At 39.6% G+C, this 27533-nt stretch overlaps 1 protein-coding gene across 1 annotated transcript; it reads right to left on the bottom strand.

Annotated features, from left to right (window-relative positions):
* Positions 1–328: 328 nt before the first annotated feature.
* Positions 329–14563, bottom strand: LOC123752008 (uncharacterized). Its single transcript, XM_045734071.2, has 5 exons — positions 14440–14563; positions 11318–11484; positions 2551–2754; positions 2174–2295; positions 329–1466 (listed from the first exon to the last, which is right to left on the bottom strand). Exons 2-5 carry the CDS (start codon positions 11463–11465, stop codon positions 1434–1436), a joined length of 507 nt encoding a protein of 168 aa, XP_045590027.2. The 5' UTR covers positions 11466–11484; positions 14440–14563; the 3' UTR covers positions 329–1433.
* Between the last annotated feature and the right edge of the window lie 12970 nt (positions 14564–27533).

Genomic DNA, 27533 nt, shown 5'->3' with positions numbered 1-27533 from the left:
ACCATTGCATACTGTGTATTAGGCCTTTTATAGCATTGTGATCAAGGGATCCCACCACTATATTCAGTACAAGGTATGGTTAGGCACTATAACCCGTTAATCCCACAAATACGTATAGTACTAGGCATGGTATAACACTTTGAGCAGGGCATTCCACCACATCATTCAGTACTAGGCATAGCTTAGGTGTGTTCTTATTGGTTCCAACCTTTTGTGAATGCTCGTCCACCTTGTTGTATAGTCACACTGGAATAAACACAATTCTAGACAATAACCTTTCTGTCACTGTATCAAACTGCCAGAGAGAGGGATGGAATCATACTCATAGTCTTTGCCAGTGTGATATATTTCCTATGCGAGAGAGCTTGTGCGTTGTATACATGTGTTATGACAATCAGTACAGCGGTGAGGGCTATGAGAGAGCAGCTGCTGTATGCAGAAGACAGAGGAGCGTGCAGTTGCGGTGTTGCAGGAGAGTGGGGAGCGTGCAGCTGCTCCAGTTGTCTATAGAAATTTGTTTTGATAATAATGATCGTTGTTATTACAGTTGTCGATCTTTCATCGTCAGGTTGATGCTTCTTCTTGTATATTATTTATTGATGAGGCTAAGGTTTGATATCCTTCTGTAGTAGCTGCTGGTGTTATTATTTTTCCCGGTACTGGTGTGGTGCATCCGCTTCCTTAGATTTCCTTAGTGTTTTTATGGCTTGTCATCGGTCTGTTACTGCTGTGATGGTCCTGTTTTGGTCAGTTCCTGCTCGGATGTTACTTTGTTTCTTATGTAATGTGGCTGATTAGGACTGATGCTGCTGATATTATTTCTGTAATGCTACTGTAACCTATGTGCTTATTCTGCCAACAGCCGCTGCAGCGGATGTTGCTCTTGAATGAGGTGTTGCTAAAGTCCTGGTTTGAAGTCTAGCTGAGTGGAAGCACTGAAGGCCTGGAGTTGTAGCTGACCTTTCTTCTTAGAGGAATAAAGTCCTGGGCCCAGATTCACGAAGCAGTTACGCAAGTACTTACGAACCCGTATATCTTTTGGCAATCTTTGGCGGCTTTGTTTACAATTATTAAACAGTTAATGAGCACCGAAGCACCAGGAGTCAGTTTATAACAATAACAAAAGTTGATTGGGAAGTTTTCTTGCTTGTAAACTGTTTAATAAATGTAACCAAAACCGTCAAAGATTGAGGAAAGATGTACAGGTTCATAAGTACTTGCGTAACTGCTTCGTGAATCTGGCCCCTGGATTTATATTTCTTTTGAAAGTATAGAGTGAGGGAGGGAGAGAAGAGTTTTCGGGTAGAGCGCCAGGGGTTCTCCTAGTGAGCCCTCGAAAGCTTTCCATCTAGTTCATAAAAGGAAACTTATTTGTAATTCTTGAGGCTGGTTTGTAAGCAGGTCAGCTTGATCTGTTATGTTTTCCTGTGTTTCTATTGGTTGATGCACGCCTCGAATTTATCAATCTGCGTGAGAGAAAGGAAGACATAGTGTTAAATGTCTCTGGTGTCCAAGACAATGGCCACAGGCAGTTCATGTAGAGTATTCTGTCAAGTGAAGGAGTTAACCATCTCCGTTAGCGTGTAAAATCACGCTAGCTATAAAAAATCTTTTAAGGAAGGCCTTCAGATAATTGTCAGAAATCTATGTAGGACACAATCTCAGATAAGCAGCTCTGACATGGAATCTACATTTGTAAAAAAGCATACAATTAATCTGTGTAATGTTTAGAGATAAGCAACAAAGGCTTCTTCCGGAAATGAGGGGATTAATTAAGAGGAAGTAGTGGGAGGCTGATTGCTGAGAATCACCACTATAATCGGAAAAAGTAGCGAGGAAGATGTGGCAATAAGTTACAGTGTATTAAGGGAAACTGATAGAGTGTTTATACTCACGAGGAGAAACAGCAGCTCAAGATGTCATGTGGGGGAAACAAGGAGTGCATCTTAGCCGAAAATGTGCCAGAAAGTACTTCCTGAACGCAGGACTCGTAAACAAGAGCAATGGCTTGGAGAAAAACCTGTAGAGGGGATTTGCTAATACATTTGAAAAATTAAGTATGACAGGAAAGATAGAAAAAAGACTCACTACTTTGAATGGAAAGTAACCGGATATTCAGGGCTTTGGAGCTGACGTGCACTTCTGAGTGATTATGAACAAACACACAACTCACATCTCCGTTTTTGGTCATGAAACAGCGTAACATGGGCAGTAACTGGGTCTGGCTTAACCCAACGTTTCGGAAAAACTTCTCAGGACCTTGATGACACTTTGCATTACCAAACTCCCCAGAACCTGCAACAAGAACCCTCACATTATCCACCTTTCTGAGGCCTTCATTATTTAGTTCAGTCAAGAATGGGCAAATATAGTGCTGGGAATGAGTTTGGTTCACACACGAGCTGCTGACAGAAATTAACTATACATGTAATAAATGCTTTTTATTCCCATCTGAGGGATCTTTACAGGATTAGTTCATTGGGGAGCGAACACGAGTTCTGAATGACAATTTATGTTAGCAAACCATGATGTTTCTTTTAAGGTACTGACCATGATCCTCGAAGCTGTGAGGCCTAGGAAGGATTTTAGGGATAGTGATGTTGTAGCCAAGCTGCTGGGCACAGGCTGTGATGTTGGTCACGAACTGGGTCTCGAAGGTCGAATTTTGGATCCTCTCTGGTCTGAGCTGTTTTATGCAGTTCATCTTGTTATCTTGACACTGTGTCGTGTTGGTTGCAGTGCACAGCTCCTGAGCTGTGAGGGAAACACAACAGGGAGTGTACTGGTGTTGTAGAGCTTCTGGTCACCAGAGATCTTAAGAACTTAAACACTCAAGGTCATTTTCCTACACAGTCATCAATGTTTTAAATCTACGAATACCTTTCATAATTATTCTGCATATATAAAAAACCCACCATAATCACTGTCATCAGCACCACTTTAGCTAACAACCAACTGTGAATACAAAAATAGCACTATCAACATCACCAACAGTGCACACACAGCATCATCATCACAGTGCACACACAGCATCACCATGACCAGCAGTGAACACACACCCAGCAACACCCTCACCAGCAGTGAATACACACAGCATCACCATCACCAGCAGTGAACACACACACAACACCACCATCACCAGCAGTGAACACACACACAACACCACCATCACCAGCAGTGAACACACAGCACTACCATCACCAGCAGTGAACACACAGCATCACCATCACCACCAGTGAACACACACACACCACCACCATCACCAGCAGAGCACACACAGCATCACCATCACCAGCAGTGAACACACAGCATCACCATCACCAGCAGTGAACACACAGCACCACCATCACTAGCAGTGAACACACAGCACCACCATCACTAGCAGTGAACACACAGCACCACCATCACTAGCAGTGAACACACAGCACCACCATCACTAGCAGTGAACACACACACAAAACCACCACCAGCACCAGCAGTAAACACACAACACAACACTGGGATAGGTAGACTGAGTGGGAAGAACCACCACAACACTGGGACAGGTAGACTGAGTATGAAGAACCACCACAACACTGGGACAGGTAGACTGAGTGGGAAGAACCACCACAACACTGGGACAGGTAGACTGAGTGGGAAGAACCGCCACAACAGTGGGACAGGTAGACTGAGTGGGAAGAACCACCACAACACTGGACAGGTAGACTGAGTGGGAAGAACCACCACAACACTGGGACAGGTAGACTGAGTGGGAAGAACCAACACAACACTGGGACAGGTAGACTGAGTGGGAAGAACCACCACAACACTGGGACAGGTAGACTGAGTGTGAAGAACCACCAGAACTCTGGAACAGGTAGACTGAGTGGGAAGAACCACCACAACACTGGGACAGGTAGACTGAGTGGGAAGAACCACCACAACACTGGGACAGGTAGACTGGTAAACACAACTTGAAGAGCCAGGAAGTAAACAACTAGAGCTGCAGGAGGGGATGCACAATGGTAACATAACCCTCGGTCATTACTGCAGGCGTTGGTCAGGCCAGTAAGTTACTTGGGACCTGGCGGTGGCCGCGTCTCTGTGTCTCCCATCGATCCCTCTGTCCATCTATCCACATATCTATCCATCAATTTATCCCTCCATCTATCCATCTGTCTATAAATCTAACTGTCCCTCTATTTGTCCATTTAACTATCTATCCACCTCCCTATCTGTCTAAAAATCTATCCATCTATCCGACTATCTCTTCATTCATCTATTCATCTATCCATCTATTCATCTATACATCACTCTACCCATCTATCCATCTATTTATCTATACATCACTCTACCCATCTATCCATCCATCTATCCATCCATATTTCCATCTGTCTATCAATCTATCTATCCGTCTGTCTATTCATCCATATATATCCGTCCATTTAACTTTCGACCTCTCTATTAATCTCTTCATCTTTCAATCCATCTATCTATCTACCTGCCATCTATCTTCCCAACCATCTGTCTATCTTTACATTCATCTATCCATTCATCTATTCATCCATACATCCATCGAGCCATCAATCTACCCATCTATATATCCATCTATCCATCAGTCTATCTATCCATCTATCAGTATTTACATTTATCAGTGAGATCATCTGTCCATCAATTTATCTATCCATCTATTAGTCTATCCATCCATCCATCTGTGAGTCCATCTATCCATCAATCTATATATCCATCTATCAGTGCATCCATCCATCTACTTAATCATCTATCCTTCCACATATTTCCATCTATCTGCTATCTGTCTCTGTCTCTGTTTCTCTCTGTCTTTGTTTCTCTTTGTCTCTGTTTCTCTCTGTCTGTCACTCTGTGTTTGTCTGTCTTTGTCGCTTTCTCTGTTTGTATGTCTCGGTCTCTCTCTGTTCTTCTGTCTCTCTCAAATAAAAAAATATAACTGTCTAATATGTGGGTGGTCGCCCGTGAGAGGAGCTTAGTGGTGTGAAATACTAACAAATGAGTAATTAATTCTTGAATGGTTTCGGAAAGTGTTAAGATGAGTGAAAGAATACTATTAATGAACGAAGCAGAGTCAAAGTAGAAGGAATAATAGAAGAGTGGTCATGAATGGGGTGACTCATGGGTGGGCTCTAGGGACACATCCTGCTCTTCATACACGTAAACCACCAAAGATAACGAGTAAGCTCTTTCTTGTCAATATTTTATGACATCTTGAGATGATTTCGGGGCTTTAGTGTCCCCGCGGCCCGGTCCTCGACCAGGCCTCCACCCCCAAGAAACAGCCCGTGACAGCTGACTAACTCCCAGGTACCTATTTACTGCTAGGTAACAGGGGCATAGGGTGAAAGAAACTTTGCCCATTTGTTTCTGCCTCGTGCGGGAATCGAACCCGCGCCACAGAATTACGAGCCCTGCGCGCTATCCACCAAGCTACGAGGCCCACCTACAAACATTGTTAAACAAATGAGAAGTATCAGAACTGAGGAGCAATATTGTGCAGGATAAAATACTGTCTTTAATGAACATCTGAAATATAACTAATGGACTTGATCCGTGACAAATGCAGTGCTATGATATGAGCTATACTAGGCCTTTGTATAATATTTCATCTTGTTTTAGCTTTATTTTTTCGAGCTCTAAAATTAATAGCACCAAATTCTACTTTTTATTTTTCATTACGTCGTTATTTGTACGATCGTGCACATAGTTCAACAGGCACTATCTTATCAAGAGGGAAGGTTTACTACGCAGACATCCCGAGAATCTTCACAACCTTGAAGACAGGAGCCTTTCGAAAACTATACATCATATGTGAACCACATTCTTGAGTATGCTGCCCGCACATGGAACCCCTTTCTATAAACGCACGCACACACACACACACACACACACACACACACACACACACACACACACACACACACACACACACACACACACACACACACACACACACACACACACACACACACACACACACACTCACACACACACACACACACACACAGGCTACCAAGGGGGCCTGGTAGCCTGGTGGATAGCGCGGGGGACTCGTTATTCTGTGGTGCGGGTTCGATTCCCGCACCAGGCAGAAACAAATGGGCAAAGTTTCTTTCACCCTAAATGGCCCTGTTACCTAACAGTAAATAGGTACCTGGGAGTTAGTCAGCTGTCACGGGCTGCTTCCTGGTGTATGTGTGTGTGTGTGTGTGTGTGTGTGTGGGGTGTGAGGAGAGAGGAAAAAAATAGTTAGTAAACAGTTGATTGACAGTTGAGAGGCGGGCCTAAAGAACAAAGCTCAATCCCCGCAAACACAACTAGGTAAATACACACTTACACACACACACACACACACACACACACACACACACACACACACACACACACACACACACACACACACACATACACACACACACACACTGAGTGAATGGTCCAACAAATGGCTGTTGAAGTTCAACCCGAGTAAATGCAAAGTAATGAAACTAGGTGGTGGAAATAGGAGGCCAAACACAGGATACAGAATAGGAGATGAAGTACTTAATGAAACGAACAGAGAGAAAGATCTAGGAGTTGATATCACACCAAACCTGTCTCCTGAAGCCCACATAAAAAGAATAACGTCTGCGGCATATGCGAGGCTGGCTAACATCAGAACAGCGTTCAGGAACCTGTGTAAGGAATCATTCAGAATCTTGTACACCACATATGTAAGACCAATCCTGGAGTATGCGGCCCCAGCATGGAGCCCGTACCTTGTCAAGCACAAGACGAAGCTGGAAAAAGTCCAAAGGTATGCCACTAGACTAGTCCCAGAACTAAGAGGCATGAGTTACGAGGAAAGGCTGCGGGAAATGCACCTTACGACACTGGAAGACAGAAGAGTAAGGGGAGACATGATCACAACCTACAAAATCCTCAGAGGAATCGACCGGGTAAACAAGGATAAACTATTCAACACTGGTGGGACGCGAACAAGGGGACACAGGTGGAAACTGAGTACCCACATGAGCCACAGAGACGTTAGAAGGAACTTTTTCAGTGTAAGAGTAGTTAACGGATGGAATGCATTAGGCAGTGATGTGGTGGAGGCTGACTCCATACACAGTTTTAAATGTAAATATGATAGAGCCCAGTAGGCTCAGGAATCTGTACACCAGTTGATTGACAGTTGAGAGGCGGGACCAAAGAGCCAAAGCTCAACCCCCGCAAGCACAAATAGGTGAGTACAAATAGGTGAGTACACACACTCACACACACACACACCCAGTCAAGAGTATGAAAGCAACAACATGGCAGTTAACACTATAATTGAGAGGGCAGCCTCTTCTGCCTGTAGAAATAGATCCCACCTGCTCATCATGGGGGACTTCAATCACGGCAGGATTGATTGGGAGAACAAGGAACCGCATGGAGGCGAGGATACGTGGAGAGCCAAACTACTGGAGGTGGCGACTAGAAACTTCTTAACCCAGCATGTCAGTGAACCCACAAGGATGAGAGGAAATGACGAACCAGCGAGACTCGACCTGGTTTTCACCCTGAACGACTCTGACATAAGAGAAATCAGTTTTGAGGACCCAGTAGGAATGAGCGACCACAGTGTATTGGTGTTTGAGTACCTGATTGAAGAAGGGTTATTGAACTCGAGGAGGGATACCGAAACCAAAAGGTTAGCATACCGAAAGGGAAACTATGAGGACATAAGAAAATGCCTAGCAGATATAGCATGGGAAACAGAGCTCAGGGAAAAGACGGCCCAAGATATGATGGAATACATCACGCAAAAATGCAAGGACGCAGCAAACAAGTTTGTCCCAGTCCAAAAGGAAAACAGTGAAATGAAGATAAGAAACCCATGGTTTAATCAGAGATGTAGGCTAGCTAAGCAGCAAAGTAAAAGGGCATGGAGAAACTACAGGAATATCAGGACACTGGAGAGCAGAGAAAGATACCAGAATGCCAGGAATGAATATGTTAGGATGAGAAGAGAGGCAGAAAGACAATACGAAAACGACATCGCAAGCAAGGTAAAGACTCAGCCTAAATTACTGCATAGCCACATCAGGAGAAAAACAACAGTAAAGGAACAGGTTATGAAATTAAGGATAGGGGCAGAAGGATTCACTACAAACGACAAGGAAGTGTGTGAGGAACTGAATAAGAAATTCCAAGAGGTCTTCACCTTAGAGCAAGGAGAAATCCCAGAGATAAGAGAGGGAATAGCTAACCAGGAACCACTGGATGAGTTTGAGATTACCAGCGGGGAAGTAAGGAAGTGTTTACTAGAATTGGATGTGACAAAGGCTACAGGCCCAGATGGAATCTCCCCTTGGATACTAAAGGAAGGAGCAGAAGAACTGTGCCTCCCGCTCTCCATGGTGTATAACAAATCACTGGCAACAGGGGAACTGCCAGAAATTTGGAAAGCAGCTAACGTAGTCCCGATATACAAGAAAGGGAATAGACAGGAGGCACTGAATTACAGACCAGTGTCCCTAACCTGCATACCATGCAAGATGATGGAGAAGATTGTGCGAAGAAAGCTAGTGGAGCACCTGGGGCGAAAGAACTTTGTAACACAGCATCAACATGGATTCAGGGATGGCAGGTCCTGCCTCACAGGGTTACTTGAATTCTACGACCAGGCAACAAAAATAAGGCAAGAAAGAGAAGGGTGGGCAGACTGCATATTTTTGGATTGTCAGAAAGCCTTTGACACAGTGCCACACAAGAGGCTAGTGAAAAAACTGGAGATGCAGGCTGGAGTGAAAGGGAAGGTACTCCGTTGGATACAGGAGTACCTAAGTAACAGGAGACAACGAGTCAGTGTGAGGGGTGAGGTCTCAGATTGGCGAGACGTTACGAGTGGAGTACCGCAGGGGTCAGTCCTTGGACCTATACTGTTTCTGATATATGTAAATGATCTTCCAGAGGGTATAGAATCGTTTCTCTCAATGTTTGCCGATGATGCAAAAATTATGAGGAGGATTGAAACTGAGGACGATAGTAGGAGGCTACAAGATGACCTAGACAGACTGAGTGAATGGTCCAACAAATGGCTGTTGAAGTTCAACCCGAGTAAATGCAAAGTAATGAAACTAGTTGGTGGAAATAGGAGGCCAAACACAGGATACAGAATAGGAGATGAAGTACTTAATGAAACGAACAAAGAGAAAGATCTAGGAGTTGATATCACACCAAACCTGTCTCCTGAAGCCCACATAAAAAGAATAACGTCTGCGGCATATGCGAGGCTGGCTAACATCAGAACAGCGTTCAGGAACCTGTGTAAGGAATCATTCAGAATCTTGTACACCACATATGTAAGACCAATCCTGGAGTATGCGGCCCCAGCATGGAGCCCGTACCTTGTCAAGCACAAGACGAAGCTGGAAAAAGTCCAAAGGTATGCCACTAGACTAGTCCCAGAACTAAGAGGCATGAGTTACGAGGAAAGGCTGCGGGAAATGCACCTTACGACACTGGAAGACAGAAGAGTAAGGGGAGACATGATCACAACCTACAAAATCCTCAGGGGAATCGACCGGGTAAACAAGGATAACCTATTTAACACTGGTGGGACGCGAACAAGAGAACACAGGTGGAAACTGAATACCCACATGAGCCACAGAGACGTTAGAAGGAACCTTTTCAGTGTCAGAGTAGTTAACGGATGGAATGCACTAGGAAGTGATGTGGTGGAGGCTGACTCCATACACAGTTTTAAATTTAGATATGATAGAGCCCAGGAGGCTCAGGAATCTGTACACCAGTTGATTGACAGTTGAGAGGCGGGACCAAAGAGCCAAAGCTCAATCCCCGCAAGCACAAATAGGTGAGTACAAATAGGTGAGTACACACACACAGTGAATAATCAGTGCGCTAGTGGCTGAGTGAATGACTCAGTGAATCAGAATCAATGAATCACAGTGAATCAGTGATCAGTGAATAATGTGCACATTACTATAAAAAATAACTTTTCGAATTCTGGTGACCGTGACCTGCCTATGTTCAACTTGTATCACAGACCATTCTCCCGGCCAATTTGGATGATACTAGCCATAAGCATGTGACCACCAACTTTGGACAGACAGACAGACATGGGTGCTGGTGGCTGAGTGGACAGCACGCAGGATACGCAGTCCTGTGGTCCGGGGTTCGATTCCTGGCGCCAGCGGAAACAAATATAGGCAGAGTTTCTTTCACACTGATTCCCCTGTTAACTAGCAGTAAATAGGTACCTGGGAGTTAGACAGCTGTTACGGGCTGCTTCCTGTGTGTGTGTGTGTGTGTGTATGTGTGTGTGTGTGTGTGTGTGTGTGTGTGTGTGTGTGTGTGTGTGTGTGTGTGTGTGTGTGTGTGTGTGTGTGTGTGTGTGTGTGTGTGTGTGTGGGAAAAAAAAATGTAGTAGTTAGTGACAGTTGAGAGGTGGGCCGAAAGAGCAGAGCTCAACCCCCGCAAGCACAACTAGGTGAAAACAAACACATTCACATACACACCAGCCCATCCTCTCGAGTTGTCACAACGTCACAAAAGTAGTGAGCTAAATTTCCCGAACCCAATTTCTAAGCAACTAGTACTTACGAGCGTTCCTAACGTCAAAAAACGGATGTACTAAAATGCTGAACTCAACCTAACCAAGGACACGAAAAGAAATCGGGAAAATTTTTAATACATCAAGTTTTGACAGTGAAAATTTTTATGTCAAAATACGATGTATTATTCATGAAGATAGATCGGAATCTGCGCCGTCTTAATTAAACCGTAACTGGAATGTGCATCGCCACCCTCGAATTTATTTCAAGCATAGCAAAGAATTTTTTTTTAAAAGGTGTAGAGGTTTGCATGAAGACTGGTGCCAACACTAAGAGGATTAAGCTACGAGAACAGGTTATGGGAACTAAATTTCACAACACTACAGATGAGAAGAATCTCAGAGTACAACATAAAAGATACTGAGGGGAATAAACGAGAGCCTTTTTAAATAGGGAAAATTTAGATAGAGTTGGACAAGAGGACTTAGGTGGAAACAGAACACGCTTATAAATAGAAGAAAGTTAAAGAAATATTCGCACCCTTTACAAGAGGTCACCAAGTGGAATGAGCTAAAGTAAGTTGTGGACGACACCTCTATCCACCACTTTAAGGTTAGGTTCGACTGGCACTACCTGTGCCAGTCTATTTTTAACGTCAGGATAGTTAACTTATAACGCAAGATCAACAACTAGGCAAGAAAGATGGGCACTTCCCATACTCACTGATATATTAATCGTTGATAGTTAGCATAAAGAGCAATTGGACTTACTGAGGTTGGTGAGAGTTGAGAGTCCATCGTCGTTGTTACATGGGGGTCCACCACCCCTATTGTCTCTTCTGGGGACGGCGTTCGCCCTCACCATCATCACCACAGCCATCACTGCTGCGGTCACCACAACACTCTTCATTACCTTCATGTTGAGCCTCACCAACACTCTGGGGAGGAGAACGAGTTTATTGGCCATAGACAGGGAGAGAGTAGTCATCGCTCTTAGACAGGAAGAGGAAAATATTCGTTCTTAGACAGGAAGAGGATGTGGATAGATCTTAGACTTCAACAATTAGTCAATAGGTTGTAGATGAAGGTCGTCGCCCCTAGACAGGGAAAGGAAGGTCGTTGCCCTTAGACAAAGAGAGGAAGGTTGATTCCCATGGACAGGGAGATGGACGTCGTCTTCGTGAGACAGGGAGGAGATCGTCCCAGCAAAGGGCAAACCACACCGTGTCATCCATATACGTTGTATGGAGAAAATATTTGCAATAATATATGAAAGGTCAGGAAGAGTAATAAAGAAAGGTCAGGAAGAGTGATAAAGATCAGGAAGAGTGATAAAGGTCAGTAAGAGTGATAAAGAAAGGTCAGGAAGAGTAATAAAACAAAGGTCAGGAAAAGTAATAAAGAAAGATTAGGAAGGGTAATTCAGAAAGGAATATTAGAAATATTAGATTGCGGAAGCTGATGACAGATTGGACGATGGGAGACGGAACTACACTTTGGGGCCTATGCTCAAGAAAGACGGTAGAGCTACACCCAAAGGGTTGAGCTGGACAGTATCCAGAGGACATAAATACCCCGAGGTGACAAATCAATACAAACCAGGGCAGTTATACCCAGAGGACAGAGATGCATTCACGGATGGTCTTGCACGAAGGTGGTAAATGTTCACTCAAAGGGGCAGAACTACACTCAAGGAACATGGTTACAGGAACCAGACAAAGTAACACTCCGGTTGCCGAACATCACTCTGGTGACAGAGCTTCACCCAGCGAGCAAATCTATGCCCATTGAGACGTAAAGCAACATTGAGTCAGTAAAGCAACACTAAGTGGGCCGAGAGGCACCAAGGGAATAATCAAGGCTCAGGGAAACGAGCTACACCCAGCATACAGAGGTACACTTGGGGGTTTAATTATCTAACGACCAAAGCTACACCTTTAGGGGAAAAGCTACAACCCAAAAAATAAATGTTCTCTTTAGGGGCAGGGCTTCACAAGGGGGACAGATTTACATCTTGGGATCAGAGCTACACCAAGAGAGAGGAGCTTTACAAGGGGACAGAACGACACTAAGAGAGCAGAACTACCCTCGAGGGACACACCAATGAGTCTAAGTTCACCAGAGTGAACTACACTTAAGAGATAGAGCAATACTAAGATGTCCGAGATTTATACTGGAGCAGAGGTACTCAGAGAGACGAGAGAGCAGAGCTACACCCAGTGGCAGAGGCTCGCCAAGAGGCGGGAATATAACGTGGGGTCATAGCTACACCCAGGTTGCAGAATTACACCCAGGAGGCATATGTAAATTGCAGAGGCAGAACTATATCTAAGAAGCGGAGCTGCACCTAGGAGGCCACAATTCACCCAGAAAGCAGATGTACAAGTACCCATGGGGGGACAGAACTACACCCAAAGAGCAGAGAAACATATAGAGAACACAGCAAATGTACACTCTGGAGGCACAGCTACAGTCAGGGGCGTAGGCTACACCTAAATATTTGTTTGTAGGATACAAACAAAGAAGGAAGTGTTACACATGGGGAGGGGGGGGGGCAGTGCTAAACCACTTGGGCAGTGGTACACATAGGGGCAGTGCTACACATAGGAGCAGTGCTACACATAGGGCCAGTGCTACACATAGGAGCATTGCTACACATAGAGGCAGTGCTACACATTGGGACAGTGCTACACATAAGGGCAGTGCCACACATAGGGGCAGTGCTACACATAAAGGCAGTGTTACACATATAGTTGCAGTGCTACACATTGGCGCAGTGCTACACATAGAGGCAGTGCTACACATTGGGACAGTGCTACACATAAGGGCAGTGCCACACATAGGGGAAGTGCTAGACATTGGCGCAGTGCTACACATAGAGGCAGTGCTACACATTGGGACAGTGCTACACATAAGGGCAGTGCCACACATAGGGGAAGTGCTAGACATTGGCGCAGTGCTACACATAGAGGCAGTGCTACACATTGGGACAGAGCTACACATAAGGGCAGTGCCACACATAGTGGAAGTGCTAGACATTGGCGCAGTGCTACACATTGAGACAGTGCTTCACATAGGGATGTGCGACACATAGGGATGTGCGACACATAGGGGCAGTACTACACATAGGGGCAGTGCTACACATAGGGCTGTGCTACACATAGAGGCAGAGCTGCACATAAAAGCAGTGCTACACGTAGGGCTGTGCGACACATAAGGGCAGTGCTATATATATGACTGTGCTACACATAGGGGCAGAGCTAAACAATGGGGCAGTACTACACATAGTGGCAGTGCTACACATAGTGGCAGTGCTACACATAGGGGCAGTGCTACACACAGGGGCTAAACATAAAAAAGATGTTCAAAATATGGTGGTAGAATTACTCAAATGAATCAGAGCTACATCTAGGAAGCCAAGATTCACCTAGAGGTCATTGCTACATGTGCCCTTGGTTCAAACCACCCAGGAAGCAGAGCTACACCCAGGGAAAAGAGCTTTACTACGAGGACAGAGCATCACCCAAGTGGCAGGGAATTATACACCCTGTTCACCAGAGTGAACTACACTTAAGAGATAGAGCAATACTAAGATGTCCGAGATTTATACTGGAGGATTTAAACATTATTTAAACATTATTTAAACATGGATTTAAACATTATTTATATAATGTTAACTATCATTAACAAGGAGCTGAGGTGATACTGGTGATACAAAATTACAAGGTTTAAAGAGCTACACTCAAGGAACAGAGCTGCACATAGGGGGGCTGGGATACACCCAAGGTGTTGGACTACACCCAGAGGGAAGAGATACACCCAAGGAGCCAACGCTGATTATCAGGACTCATACAAGAGGTTACCAAAACACCAGATAAAGACCATTGACTCACCTGATGCTGTTTAAAAGTTACAATGTTTAGGAAAGCAGGAATGAGTGAGGCCGCGGAGGTTGTTGTAGGCTAGCCTGGATGGTCGTGTGTAGTAGTGGCGAGACAGGGACCCCATATATATACCCAAACACAAACGCCCAGGATGTCCACATGCTAGTGTCAATATAAAAGCGGATGGAACATTAATTACTGCAAAAGCCCATCATGGCGAGCATTGAGCAATTCATGTAATTGTCGAGTAGCGGATTTGTTTGGACAAAAAATGCTTCTTTGTCCATATATAATCAAATTCAGAATACTATCATTAAAAAGAATGTGATAACAGAATATTATCATTAACATGATGTGAGCACACAACACTATCATTAACATGATGTAAGCACACAACACTATCATTAACATGATGGAAGCACACAACACTATCATTAACGTGATGTGAGCACACAACACTATCATTAACATGATGTAAGCACACAACACTATCATTAACATGATGTAAGAACACAACACTATCATTAACATGATGTAAGCACACAACACTATCATTAACATGATGTGAGCACACAACACTATCATTAACATGATGTGAGCACACAACACTATCATTAACATGATGTAAGCACACAACACTATCATTAACATGATGTAAGAACACAACACTATCATTAACATGATGTAAGCACACAACACTATCATTAACATGATGTGAGCACACAACACTATCATTAACATGATGTGAGCACACAACACTATCATTAACATGATGTGAGCACACAACACTATCATTAACATGATGTAAGCACACAACACTATCATTAACATGATGTAAGCACACAACACTATCATTAACGTGATGTAAGCACACAACACTATCATTAACATGATGTAAGCACACAACACTATCATTAACATGATGTAAGCACACAAACTATCATTAACATGATGGAAGCACACAACACTATCATTAACATGATGTAAGCACACAACACTATCATTAACATGATGGAAGCACACAACACTATCATTAACATGATGGAAGCACACAACACTATCATTAACATGATGGAAGCACACAACACTATCATTAACATGATGGAAGCACACAACACTATCATTAACATGATGGAAGCACACAACACTATCATTAACATGATGGAAGCACACAAACTATCATTAACATGATGGAAGCACACAACACTATCATTAACATGATGTAAGCACACAACACTATCATTAACATGATGTAAGCACACAACACTATCATTAACATGAAGGAAGAACACAAAACTATCATTAACATGATGGAAGCACACGACACTATTAATAACATGATAGAAGGACGCACACAACACTATCAATAACATGATATGAGCACACAACACTATCATTAACGTGATGGAAGCACACAAACTATCATTAACATGATGGAAGCACACAAACTATCATTAACATGATGGAAGCACACAAACTATCATTAACATGATGGAAGCACACAAACTATCATTAACATGATGGAAGCACACAAACTATCATTAACATGATGGAAGCACACAAACTATCATTAACATGATGGAAGCACACAAACTATCATTAACATGATGGAAGCACACAAACTATCATTAACATGATGGAAGCACACAAACTATCATTAACATGATGGAAGCACACAAACTATCATTAACATGATGGAAGCACACAAACTATCATTAACATGATGGAAGCACACAAACTATCATTAACATGATGGAAGCACACAAACTATCATTAACATGATGGAAGCACACAAACTATCATTAACATGATGGAAGCACACAAACTATCATTAACATGATGGAAGCACACAAACTATCATTAACATGATGGAAGCACACAACACTATCATTAACATGATGGAAGCACACAACACTATCATTAACATGATGGAAGCACACAAACTATCATTAACATGATGGAAGCACACAAACTATCATTAACATGATGGAAGCACACAACACTATCATTAACATGATGGAAGCACACAACACTATCATTAACATGATGGAAGCACACAACACTATCATTAACATGATGGAAGCACACAAACTATCATTAACATGATGGAAGCACACAAACTATCATTAACATGATGGAAGCACACAAACTATCATTAACATGATGGAAGCACACAAACTATCATTAACATGATGGAAGCACACAACACTATCATTAACATGATGGAAGCACACAAACTATCATTAACATGATGGAAGCACACAACACTATCATTAACATGATGGAAGCACACAACACTATCATTAACATGATGGAAGCACACAACACTATCATTAACATGATGGAAGCACACAACACTATCATTAACATGATGGAAGCACACAACACTATCATTAACATGATGGAAGGAAGAACACAACCCACTCATTAAGATAATGAAAGGAAGCACATAAGATTTTTTTTTTTTTTTTTTTTGATTTTTTTTTTTTTTGAGATATATACAAGAGTTGTTACATTCTTGTACAGCCACTAGTACGCGTAGCGTTTCGGGCAAGTCCTTAATCCTATGGTCCCTGGAATACGATCCCCTGCCGCGAAGAATCGTTTTTTCATCCAAGTACACATTTTACTGTTGCGTTAAACAGAGGCTACAGTTAAGGAATTGCGCCCAGTAAATCCTCCCCGGCCAGGATACGAACCCATGACATAGCGCTCGCGGAACGCCAGGCGAGTGTCTTACCACTACACCACGGAGACTGTCCGTGGTGTAGTGGTGTTAATTATCAATGTTAGCACCATTGTATCTTGTACCAATGTTAGCACCAATGTTAGTGGTGTTAATTATCAATATTAACACCACAGTTAATAACCGTGGTGTTAATTATCATTAACATGAAGGAAGTACACAACACTATCATTAGAATGATGGAAGGAAGCACACCACACAATCATTAACATGATGGAAGGAAGCACACCACACAATCATTAACATGATGGAAGGAAGCACACCACACAATCATTAACATGATGGAAGGAAGCACACCACACAATCATTAACATGATGGAAGGAAGCACACACCACTAATAACAACATGATGGAAGGAAGCACACCACACAATCATTAACATGATGGAAGGAAGCACACCACACAATTATTAACATGATGGAAGGAAGCACACCACACAATCATTAACATGATGGAAGGAAGCACACACCACTAATAACAACATGGTGGAAGGAAGCACACGTACCACACAATCATTAACATGATGGAAGGAAGCACACCACACAATCATTAACATGATGGAAGGAAGCACACCACACAATCATTAACATGATGGAAGGAAGCACACCACACAATTATTAACATGATGGAAGGAAGCACACCACACAATCATTAACATGATGGAAGGAAGCACACACCACTAATAACAACATGGTGGAAGGAAGCACACGTACCACACAATCATTAACATGATGGAAGGAAGCACACCACACAATCATTAACATGATGGAAGGAAGCACACCACACAATCATTAACATGATGGAAGGAAGCACACCACACAATCATTAACATGATGGAAGGAAGCACACACCACTAATAACAACATGGTGGAAGGAAGCACACGTACCACACAATCATTAACATGATGGAAGGAAGCACACCACACAATCATTAACATGATGGAAGGAAGCACACCACACTATCATTAACATGATGGAAGGAAGCACACACCACTAATAACAACATGGTGGAAGGAAGCACACGTACCACACAATCATTAACATGATGGAAGGAAGCACACACCACTAATAACAACATGATGGAAGGAAGCACACCACACAATCATTAACATGATGGAAGGAAGCACACATCACTGTCATTAACTTGAAGAAAGAACACAACGCTATCATTAATATGATGGAAGGAAGCACACAACGATCAGAATTCTGTGTTGAGTTTCACTTACGAGATGGAGAAGGATGGGAAGCTGCCCTTTCTGGATGTAACAGTCATGGAAAGGAGCGGAGGTTTCCACACTGCAGTCTACACTAAGGAAACAAACATAGGAATATGCCTCATTGCTAACAGTGACTGCCCAGACACGCACAAGAGAAGTGTTGTCAACGCTTACGTCGACCGTGCTCTCAGGCACAGCTCTGGATGGAAGCAAGTCGAGGAAGAACTCTGTAGGGTGAGGCAGGTCCTAGTCAACAACGGCTTCTCCAATGGTTTCGTTCGAGACATCATAAAAAAGAAGGTGAAACGCCATGCAACCTCTGATGAGTCAACTAACACAACACCTGTACCCCCTATTAGACTATATTACAGGAACTTCTTTTCCACAGCTCATAAAACGGAGGAAAGGGTCCTGAAAGATATTGTTAATAGAAACGGTATCCCTACAGACAAAAATCGGAAGATACAATTGACCATTTACTACAAAACCAAAAAAAAACAGCCAACCAACTCATGAAAAACTATCCAGACATAAAGCAGAATGCCTTAAAAGAGACCAACGTCGTCTATGCCTTCAAATGTCCACTTGGGGACTGTAAGCCCCAAAGAACTCAGTATATAGGCAAGACAACAACATCTCTTTCCAGGCGATTAACAATGCATAAGCAACAGGGCTCCATTAAGAAACATTATAATCTCTTCCCACAACCAGACCATCACCAGAGAAGTATTAACAAACAACACAGAAATCATCGATAGATACAGCGATAGCAGGCGGCTTGATATCTGCAAGGCACTACACATCAAAAAGTCAACACCAGTAATCAACAGCCAATTAATGCACAACTATATTCTACCCACTTCAAGACTCCGTACCAATATAGAAGCATCAAGAGGAAGTATAGCCCAATTGGCCCTTTGCAGTTACTTCCATTCTTCCCTTTCACTTATCCAATTTATACCCCTTGAACCGTGTTCTGTCTTGTGTTGGTCAAAAGTTTGTTCACCTCATCCAGAACTGTTTCAACATATCAGCTCACCCAAATGACAGTATATAAGACAAGCTGTTTAGCGTTAGAATTACTAAAACTCTGTTAAGTGTTTTCAGGTTACAAGTTGTGTGTGTGTAAACTAAAGTCTTTGAAAATGTAATACGTTATTACGAAACGCGTTCAAGCGTCGCGTCAGACTAGAAATAAAAATGATCAGACTGGAAATAAAAAATTTGGAAAATTTATTTTTCAATTACCATCGAACTCGTGTTAGAATTATTAGTCTTACTTTTTCAGTCATATTTAACAACAAATATATATGTATATATATATATATATATATATATATATATATATATATATATATATATATCATATGTATATATGATATATGTCCATATATATTGCATATGTCCATATATATGTCCATATATATGTCCATATGTATATATTGCATATGTCCTGGGGACCATTCAGGCTTGTTCGCATATATATATATATATATATATATATATATATATATATATATATATATATATATATATATATATATATATATATATATATATATATACAGTCCTGGGGACCTGTAACAAATATATATGTACAAATATATATATACAACAAATATATATGTGTATATATATATATACAGTCCTGGGGACCATTCAGGCTTGTTTGCATATATATATATATATATATATATATATATATATATATATATTTCATTGAATATGACCGCATATTCTGTATTTATTATTTTCTGGTTTAGGGCTTCTATCCCTCTAACTATTTTCTTAGCATCAGGGCTTAATTGAAATAGGAGTTCTCCAAAACTCATTTTCGTACTTTTAAGGTGAAGAAAAGAAGTGATTTACTATAGAGTGTATTACACTTATTTGTATAATTTGCACGACGTTTCGAACCTCCATGGTTCATTCTCAAGTGAACAGATCTTACAATACTAGTTGATTTTATACCCGCATTAGGTCAGGTGATAATACAATGAAGGTGAAAACATGGGGGGATACATAAGGGATAAACATAGGGGCTGCAGAAGGCTTATTGGCCCATACGAGGCATCTCCTATCTAAACACAAAGATTAATCCAGTGTAATTGGCCTGTTATGTTGGACATTGTCTTCTGTGTTGGCATCGATATGTTCTTGTCTTGTCCTTACTCTCATGGTGGGTAGAGTAAATAGTTCCGTGATTTGGGTGTTCATGGTAGGTCGCTCTATTCTTATGTGAATTGCCTCAAGAATTTGTAATCTTCTTGAATCTTGGGTTTTGTCTATTATGCAAGTATTCTTGTTCAACATTTCTCTTGTTAGAGTAATGTCATGGGCTTGTCTCATGTGATTCCTAGGGGCACCAGATTGAAGATGGCATGTCAAACGCCTCGTCAGCTTGGTCGACGTCATACCTATGTACTTACATTGAAGGTAACATCCTTCGTGGGGGCAAGTGTACATGTATACAACGCTTGACTGCTGTAGAGGGTTCTCCGTCGGCTTCGGGCTGTTTTTGATAAGGAGTTCGGAAGTCTTCTTGGTTTTGTAGAATATTATCAGGGTTATGTTTTGGTTAGGAGTAGTGCTTTTTACTCCTTTACGGATTATTTCTTTCATTATTCTTTCCTCTTTTATATGTTCACTGTGCATGGTTGATTTGATATATATATATATATATATATATATATATATATATATATATATATATATATATATATATATATATAATGTCGTACCTAGTAGCCAGAACGCACTTCTCAGGCTACTATTCAAGGCCCGATTTGCCTAATAAGCCAAGTTTTCCTGAAATAATATTTTTTCTCTAATTTTTTTCTTCTGAAATGATAAAGCTACCCATTTCATTATGTATGAGGTCAAATTTTTTTTATTGGAGTTAAAATTAACGTAGATATATGACCGAACCTAACCAACCCTTCCTAACCTAACCTAACCTATCTTTAAAGGTTAGGTTAGGTTAGGTAGCCGAAAATGTTAGGTTAGGTTAGGTTAGGTAGTCGAAAAACAATTAATTCATGAAAACTTGGCTTATTAGGCAAATTGGGCCTTGCATAGTAGGCTGAGAAGTGCGTTCTGGCTATTAGGTACGACATATATATATATATGAATGAAAACTCACACCCCAGAAGTGACTCGAACCCATACTCCCAGAAGCAACGCAACTGGTAACTACAGGGCGCCTTAATCCGCTTGACGGCCGTGATTGTCAAGCGGATTAAGGCGCCCTGTAGTTACCAGTTGCGTTGCTTCTGGGAGTATGGGTTCGAGTCACTTCTGGGGTGTGAGTTTTCATTCGCATATAGTCCTGGGGACCATTCAGGCTTGTTCGCATATATATATATATATATATATATATATATATATATATATATATATATATATATATATATATATATATATAATATTTTTAAGATGAATAGGAAAACCAGGGATATACTGAACATCTTGTTTAAGATTCTTTACTTTAAAATGCATAACGTTTCGAATACTTCTCGTATTCATCATCAGATCTAAAAGAAAAAACAGAAATCACAATCAAATAACTGGTAAACAAAGAACTCATACTGAATATAATTGCCTATCAAAGAAAGGAAAATGCTTAAAAAACAAAACACTTAAGCGCACTTAAAGTGATCAATACAAATAAAATAATTGACTTTCACATATATTAAAGCTAATTTAGAAATCCATTAAACTACAAGATGAAATTTATAACTACAAAAACAAACCATTCTATTAAACTTACGTGAAGTGAAACTTGATACCTAAAACATAGATACTAAACACTATAATAAATATTTATATAATGATTACAAATCTACAAAAAATGTATGTAAAATACAAACAGAATAAACGACAATTATAAAGTACTAACCAAAATTTTATAAAAAACTCAAATATTAAAAAAAATTAAATACCAAAAAATGTATTATATATCCTAAATAAAAGATTATATTAATGAACAATGTCAAGACTTGAAATCAGTAAGAAAGGGCAAAGACATGGTAAACTAAACAAAATTATAATAAAATTAAACTACCAAAATGAACTATAAATCAAATTACAGGGCCTACTGTGCACTATGCAGTATACAATTGAACAGCTGAAAGGTTGCTATTTAACAGAGGCCGCAGCTCCTTTATATATAAGGATTCCATTACTCTCAAATCTGACTGGCCATTCATACAAGTGTCCAGAATTTTAAAATCAGATTCCAGCAGAGAATGATCAAACTCATAACAATGGTTTCTAATCTCCGAAAATGCTGGTTTAGACAATGGTAATCCAGTCCTAAAAGATAATCCCCGGTGCTCAAGTATCCTAATCTTAAAGTTCCGAATGGAACTCCCGATATATCCAGCATTACAGCTGGAACAATTATACATATATACGACATTTGAGCACAAGGGGGTAGGCACTTTATCTTTAAATTTAAAATAAGAGCCTATGGTATTTGTGTTGACAAAAATAAATCTAAAGTCTACTTGAGGATAACACTGCTGCAACAGTCTCCTCAAACGACTCCTTACAGAAAAGCTAATACTGCCATAAAATGGTAATTTAATATATTTAAGATCCCTTTCCACTGTAGTAATCCTACATGATGGGTGAAACTTCTTATTTAAGAAATTCCTTATAAAGGTATAAACCATATGCAAAGGATAACCTTTGTTATCCTTTGCTGGAATCTGATTTTAAAATTCTGGACACTTGTATGAATGGCCAGTCAGATTTGAGAGTAATGGAATCCTTATATATAAAGGAGCTGCGGCCTCTGTTAAATATCAACCTTTCAGCTGTTCAATTGTACACTGTATAGTGCACAGTAGGCCCTATAATTTGATTTATAGTTCATTTTGGTAGTTTAATTTTATTATAATTTTGTTTAGTTTACCATGTCTTTGCCCTTTCTTACTGATTTCAAGTCTTGACATTGTACATTAATATAATCTTTTATTTTGGATATATAATACCTTTTTTGGTATTTAATTTTATTTAATATTTAAGTTTTTTATAAGATTTTGGTTAGTACTTTATAATTGTCGTTTATTCTGTTTGTATTTTACATACATATTTTGCAGATTTGTAATCATTATATATATATTTGTTATAGTGTTTATTATCAATGTGTTAGGTATCAAGTTTCACTTCTGATCACTTCACGTAAGTTTAATACAATGGCTTGTATTAGTAGTTATCAATTTCATCTTGAAGTTTAATGGATTTTTAAATTAGCTTTAACATATGTGACAGTTAATAAGTTTTATTTGTATTGATCACTTTAAGTGCGCTTAAGTGTTTTGTTTTTTAAGCATTTTCCTTTCTTTGATAGACAATTATATTCAGTATGGGTTCTTTGTTTACCAGTTATTTGATTGTGATTTCTGTTTTTTCTTTTAGATTTGATGATGAATACGAAAAGTATTCGAAACGTTATGCATTTTAAAGTAAAGAATCTGAAACAAGATGTTCAGTATATCCCTGGTTTTCCTATTCATCTTAAAATTAAGATTCCCGAAGGGAACATCGATCATAAATATATATATGTCGTACCTAGTAGCCAGAACGCACTTCTCAGCCTACTGTGCAAGACCCGATTTGCCTAATAAGCCAAGTTTTCCTGAATTAATATATTTTCTCAATTTTTTTTCTTATGAAATGATAAAGCTACCCATTTCATTATGAATGAGGTCAGTTTTTCTTTTATTTGAGTTAAAATTAACGTAGATATATATATATATATATATATATATATATCTACATATATATATATATATGTAGATATATATATATATATATATATTTATATATATATATATGCAACAATGATCACAAAAACACTGATCCAAGTATGCAGAATAACCACATATGAAAAATAGAAAATGCTTAACGCGTTTTCGGCTAATTCGCCTTCATCAGAGCAAAGTAGAATGAAGATAAGTTTGCTGATCAGACCTTTATATCCGCCTGGGCAGATCACCTGACCACCAAAAATAAGTGGAGGAAAGGAATTATAAGAAAGAAGGTAACTGCAGAAGGCCTATTGGCCCATACAAGGCAGCTCCTTTTAATATCTCCAAGTGCCATACGTGTTTAAATGATTGCTATATTGTTTTGACGTGCTATATTGAGGCTTAAATAGGGATCCAACTTGTACATACCGGGGCTCACATTAAGGCTGTTGTTACAATGTTTGATCAGAGCAGACTCGATCACGTTTGATTTTGTTGAACGAAACGTGATCGAGTCTGCTCTGATCAAACATTGTAACAACAGCCTTAATGTGAGCCCCGGTATGTACAAGTTGGATCCCTATTTAAGCCTCAATATAGCACGTCAAAACAATATAGCAATCATTTAAACACGTATGGCACTTGGAGATATTAAAAGGAGCTGCCTTGTATGGGCCAATAGGCCTTCTGCAGTTACCTTCTTTCTTATAATTCCTTTCCTCCACTTATTTTTGGTGGTCAGGTGATCTGCCCAGGCGGATATAAAGGTCTGATCAGCAAACTTATCTTCATTCTACTTTGCTCTGATGAAGGCGAATTAGCCGAGAACGCGTTAAGCATTTTCTATTTTTCATATGTGGTTATTCTGCATATATATATATATATATATATATATATATATATATATATATATATATATATATATATATATATATATATATATATATATATATATATATATATATGTCGTACCTAGTAGCCAGAACGCACTTCTCAGCCTACTATGCAAGGCCCGATTTGCCTAATAAGTCAAGTTTTCATGAATTAATTGTTTTTCGACTACCTAACCTACCTAACCTAACCTATAGAGATAGGTTAGGTTAGGTTAGGTAGGGTTGGTTAGGTTCGGTCATATATCTACGTTAATTTTATCTCAAATAAAAACAAATTGTCCTCATACATAATGAAATGGGTAGCTTTATCATTTCACAAGAAAAGAATTTGAGAAAATATATTAATTCAGGAAAACTTGGCTTATTAGGCAAATCGGGCCTCGTATAGTAGGCTGAGAAGTGCGTTCTGGCTACTAGGTACGACATATATATATATATATATATATATATATATATATATATATATATATATATATATATATATATATATATATATATATATATATATATATATAATTGACTAAATTATAATTATTTAGATATATAAATAAAATTATAAAATATATATATATTTTATAATTTTATTTATATATCTAAATAATTATAATTTAGTCAATTTTATATATATATATATATATATATATATATATATATATATATATATATATATATATATATATATATATATATATATATATATATGTCGTACCTAGTAGCCAGAACGCACTTCTCAGCCTACTATGCAAGGCCCGATTTGCCTAATAAGCCAAGTTTTCCTGAATTAATATATTTTCTCTAATTTTTTCTTATGAAATGATAAAGCTACTCATTTCATTATGTATGAGGTCAATTTTTTTTATTGTTGGTAAAATTAACTTAGATATATGACCGAACCTAACCAACCCTACCTAACCTAACCTAACCTATCTTTATAGGTTAGGTTAGGTTAGGTAGCCGAAAAAGTTAGGTTAGGTTGCCGAAAAACAATTAATTCATGAACACTTGGCTTATTAGGCAAATCGGGCCTTGCATAGTAGGCTGAGAAGTGCGTTCTGGCTACTAGGTACGACATATATATATATATATATATATATATATATATATATATATATATATATATATATATATATGTCGTACCTAGTAGCCAGAACGCACTTCTATGCCTACTATTCAAGGCCCGATTTGCCTAATAAGCCAAGTTTTCATGAATTAGTATATTTTGTCTAATTTTTTTCTTATGAAATTATAAAGCTTCCCATTTCATTAATAATGACGTCAATTTTTTTTTATTGGAGTTAAAATTAATGTAGATATATGACCAACCCTACCTAACCTAACCTAACCTATCTTTATCGGTTAGGTTAGGTTAGGTAGCCGAAAACGTTAGGTTAGGTTAGGTTAGGTAGGTTAGGTAGTCGAAAAACAATTAATTCATGAAAACTTGGCTTATTAGGCAAATCGGGCCTTGAATAGTAGGCATAGAAGTGCGTTCTGGCTACTAGGTACGACATATATATATATATATATATATATATATATATATATATATATATATATATATATATATATATATATATATATATATGTCGTACCTAGTAGCCAGAACGCACTTCTCAGCCTACTATTCAAGGCCCGATTTGCCTAATAAGCCAAGTTTTCATGAATTAATTGTTTTTCGACTACCTAACCTACCTAACCTAACCTAACCTAACTTTTTCGGCTACCTAACCAAACCTAACCTATAAAGATAGGTTAGGTTAGGTTAGGTAGGGTTGGTTAGGTTCAGTCATATATCTACGTTAATTTTAACTCCAATAAAAAAAATTGACCTCATACATAATGAAATGGGTAGCTTTATCATTTCATAAGAAAAAAAATAGAAAAAATATATTAATTCAGGAAAACTTGGCTTATTAGGCAAATCGGGCCTTGCATAGTAGGCCAAAAAGTGAGTTCTGGCTACTAGGTACGACATATATATATATATATATATATATATATATATATATATATATATATATATAAGCCTATACTTGCATAAACCACAAGTGAAGATAAACAATCTTTGGACAACACCCACCAGTGGGACTCGAACCCAGAAAGCACAACTACCTTCCAGTAGCTGGCATAACTAGTATGCTTTAACCCACTACGCCATCAGACCTTACAAAAGAAGTAGATAGTTCGAGATATATATATCTCAAACATCTCTACCTCCCGAAGGCACCAGATGAGTGAGGGGTCAGTCTGCAATTTTCGTCAAGCCACTGTCAATGTGAGAGAACTCGTGTCCAGCTTATAAGCCTATACTTGCATAAACCACAAGTGAAGATAAACAATCTTTGGACAACACCCACCAGTGGGACTCGAACCCAGAAAGCACAACTACCTTCCAGTAGCTGGCATAACTAGTATGCTTTAACCCACTACGCCATCAGACCTTACAAAAGAAGTAGATAGTTCGAGATATATATATCTCAAACATCTCTAC

This window comes from Procambarus clarkii, chromosome 47, assembly GCF_040958095.1.
Source record: "Procambarus clarkii isolate CNS0578487 chromosome 47, FALCON_Pclarkii_2.0, whole genome shotgun sequence".
Classification (NCBI taxonomy): domain Eukaryota; kingdom Metazoa; phylum Arthropoda; class Malacostraca; order Decapoda; family Cambaridae; genus Procambarus; species Procambarus clarkii.
This window is presented reverse-complemented; position numbering and strand designations above follow the sequence as displayed.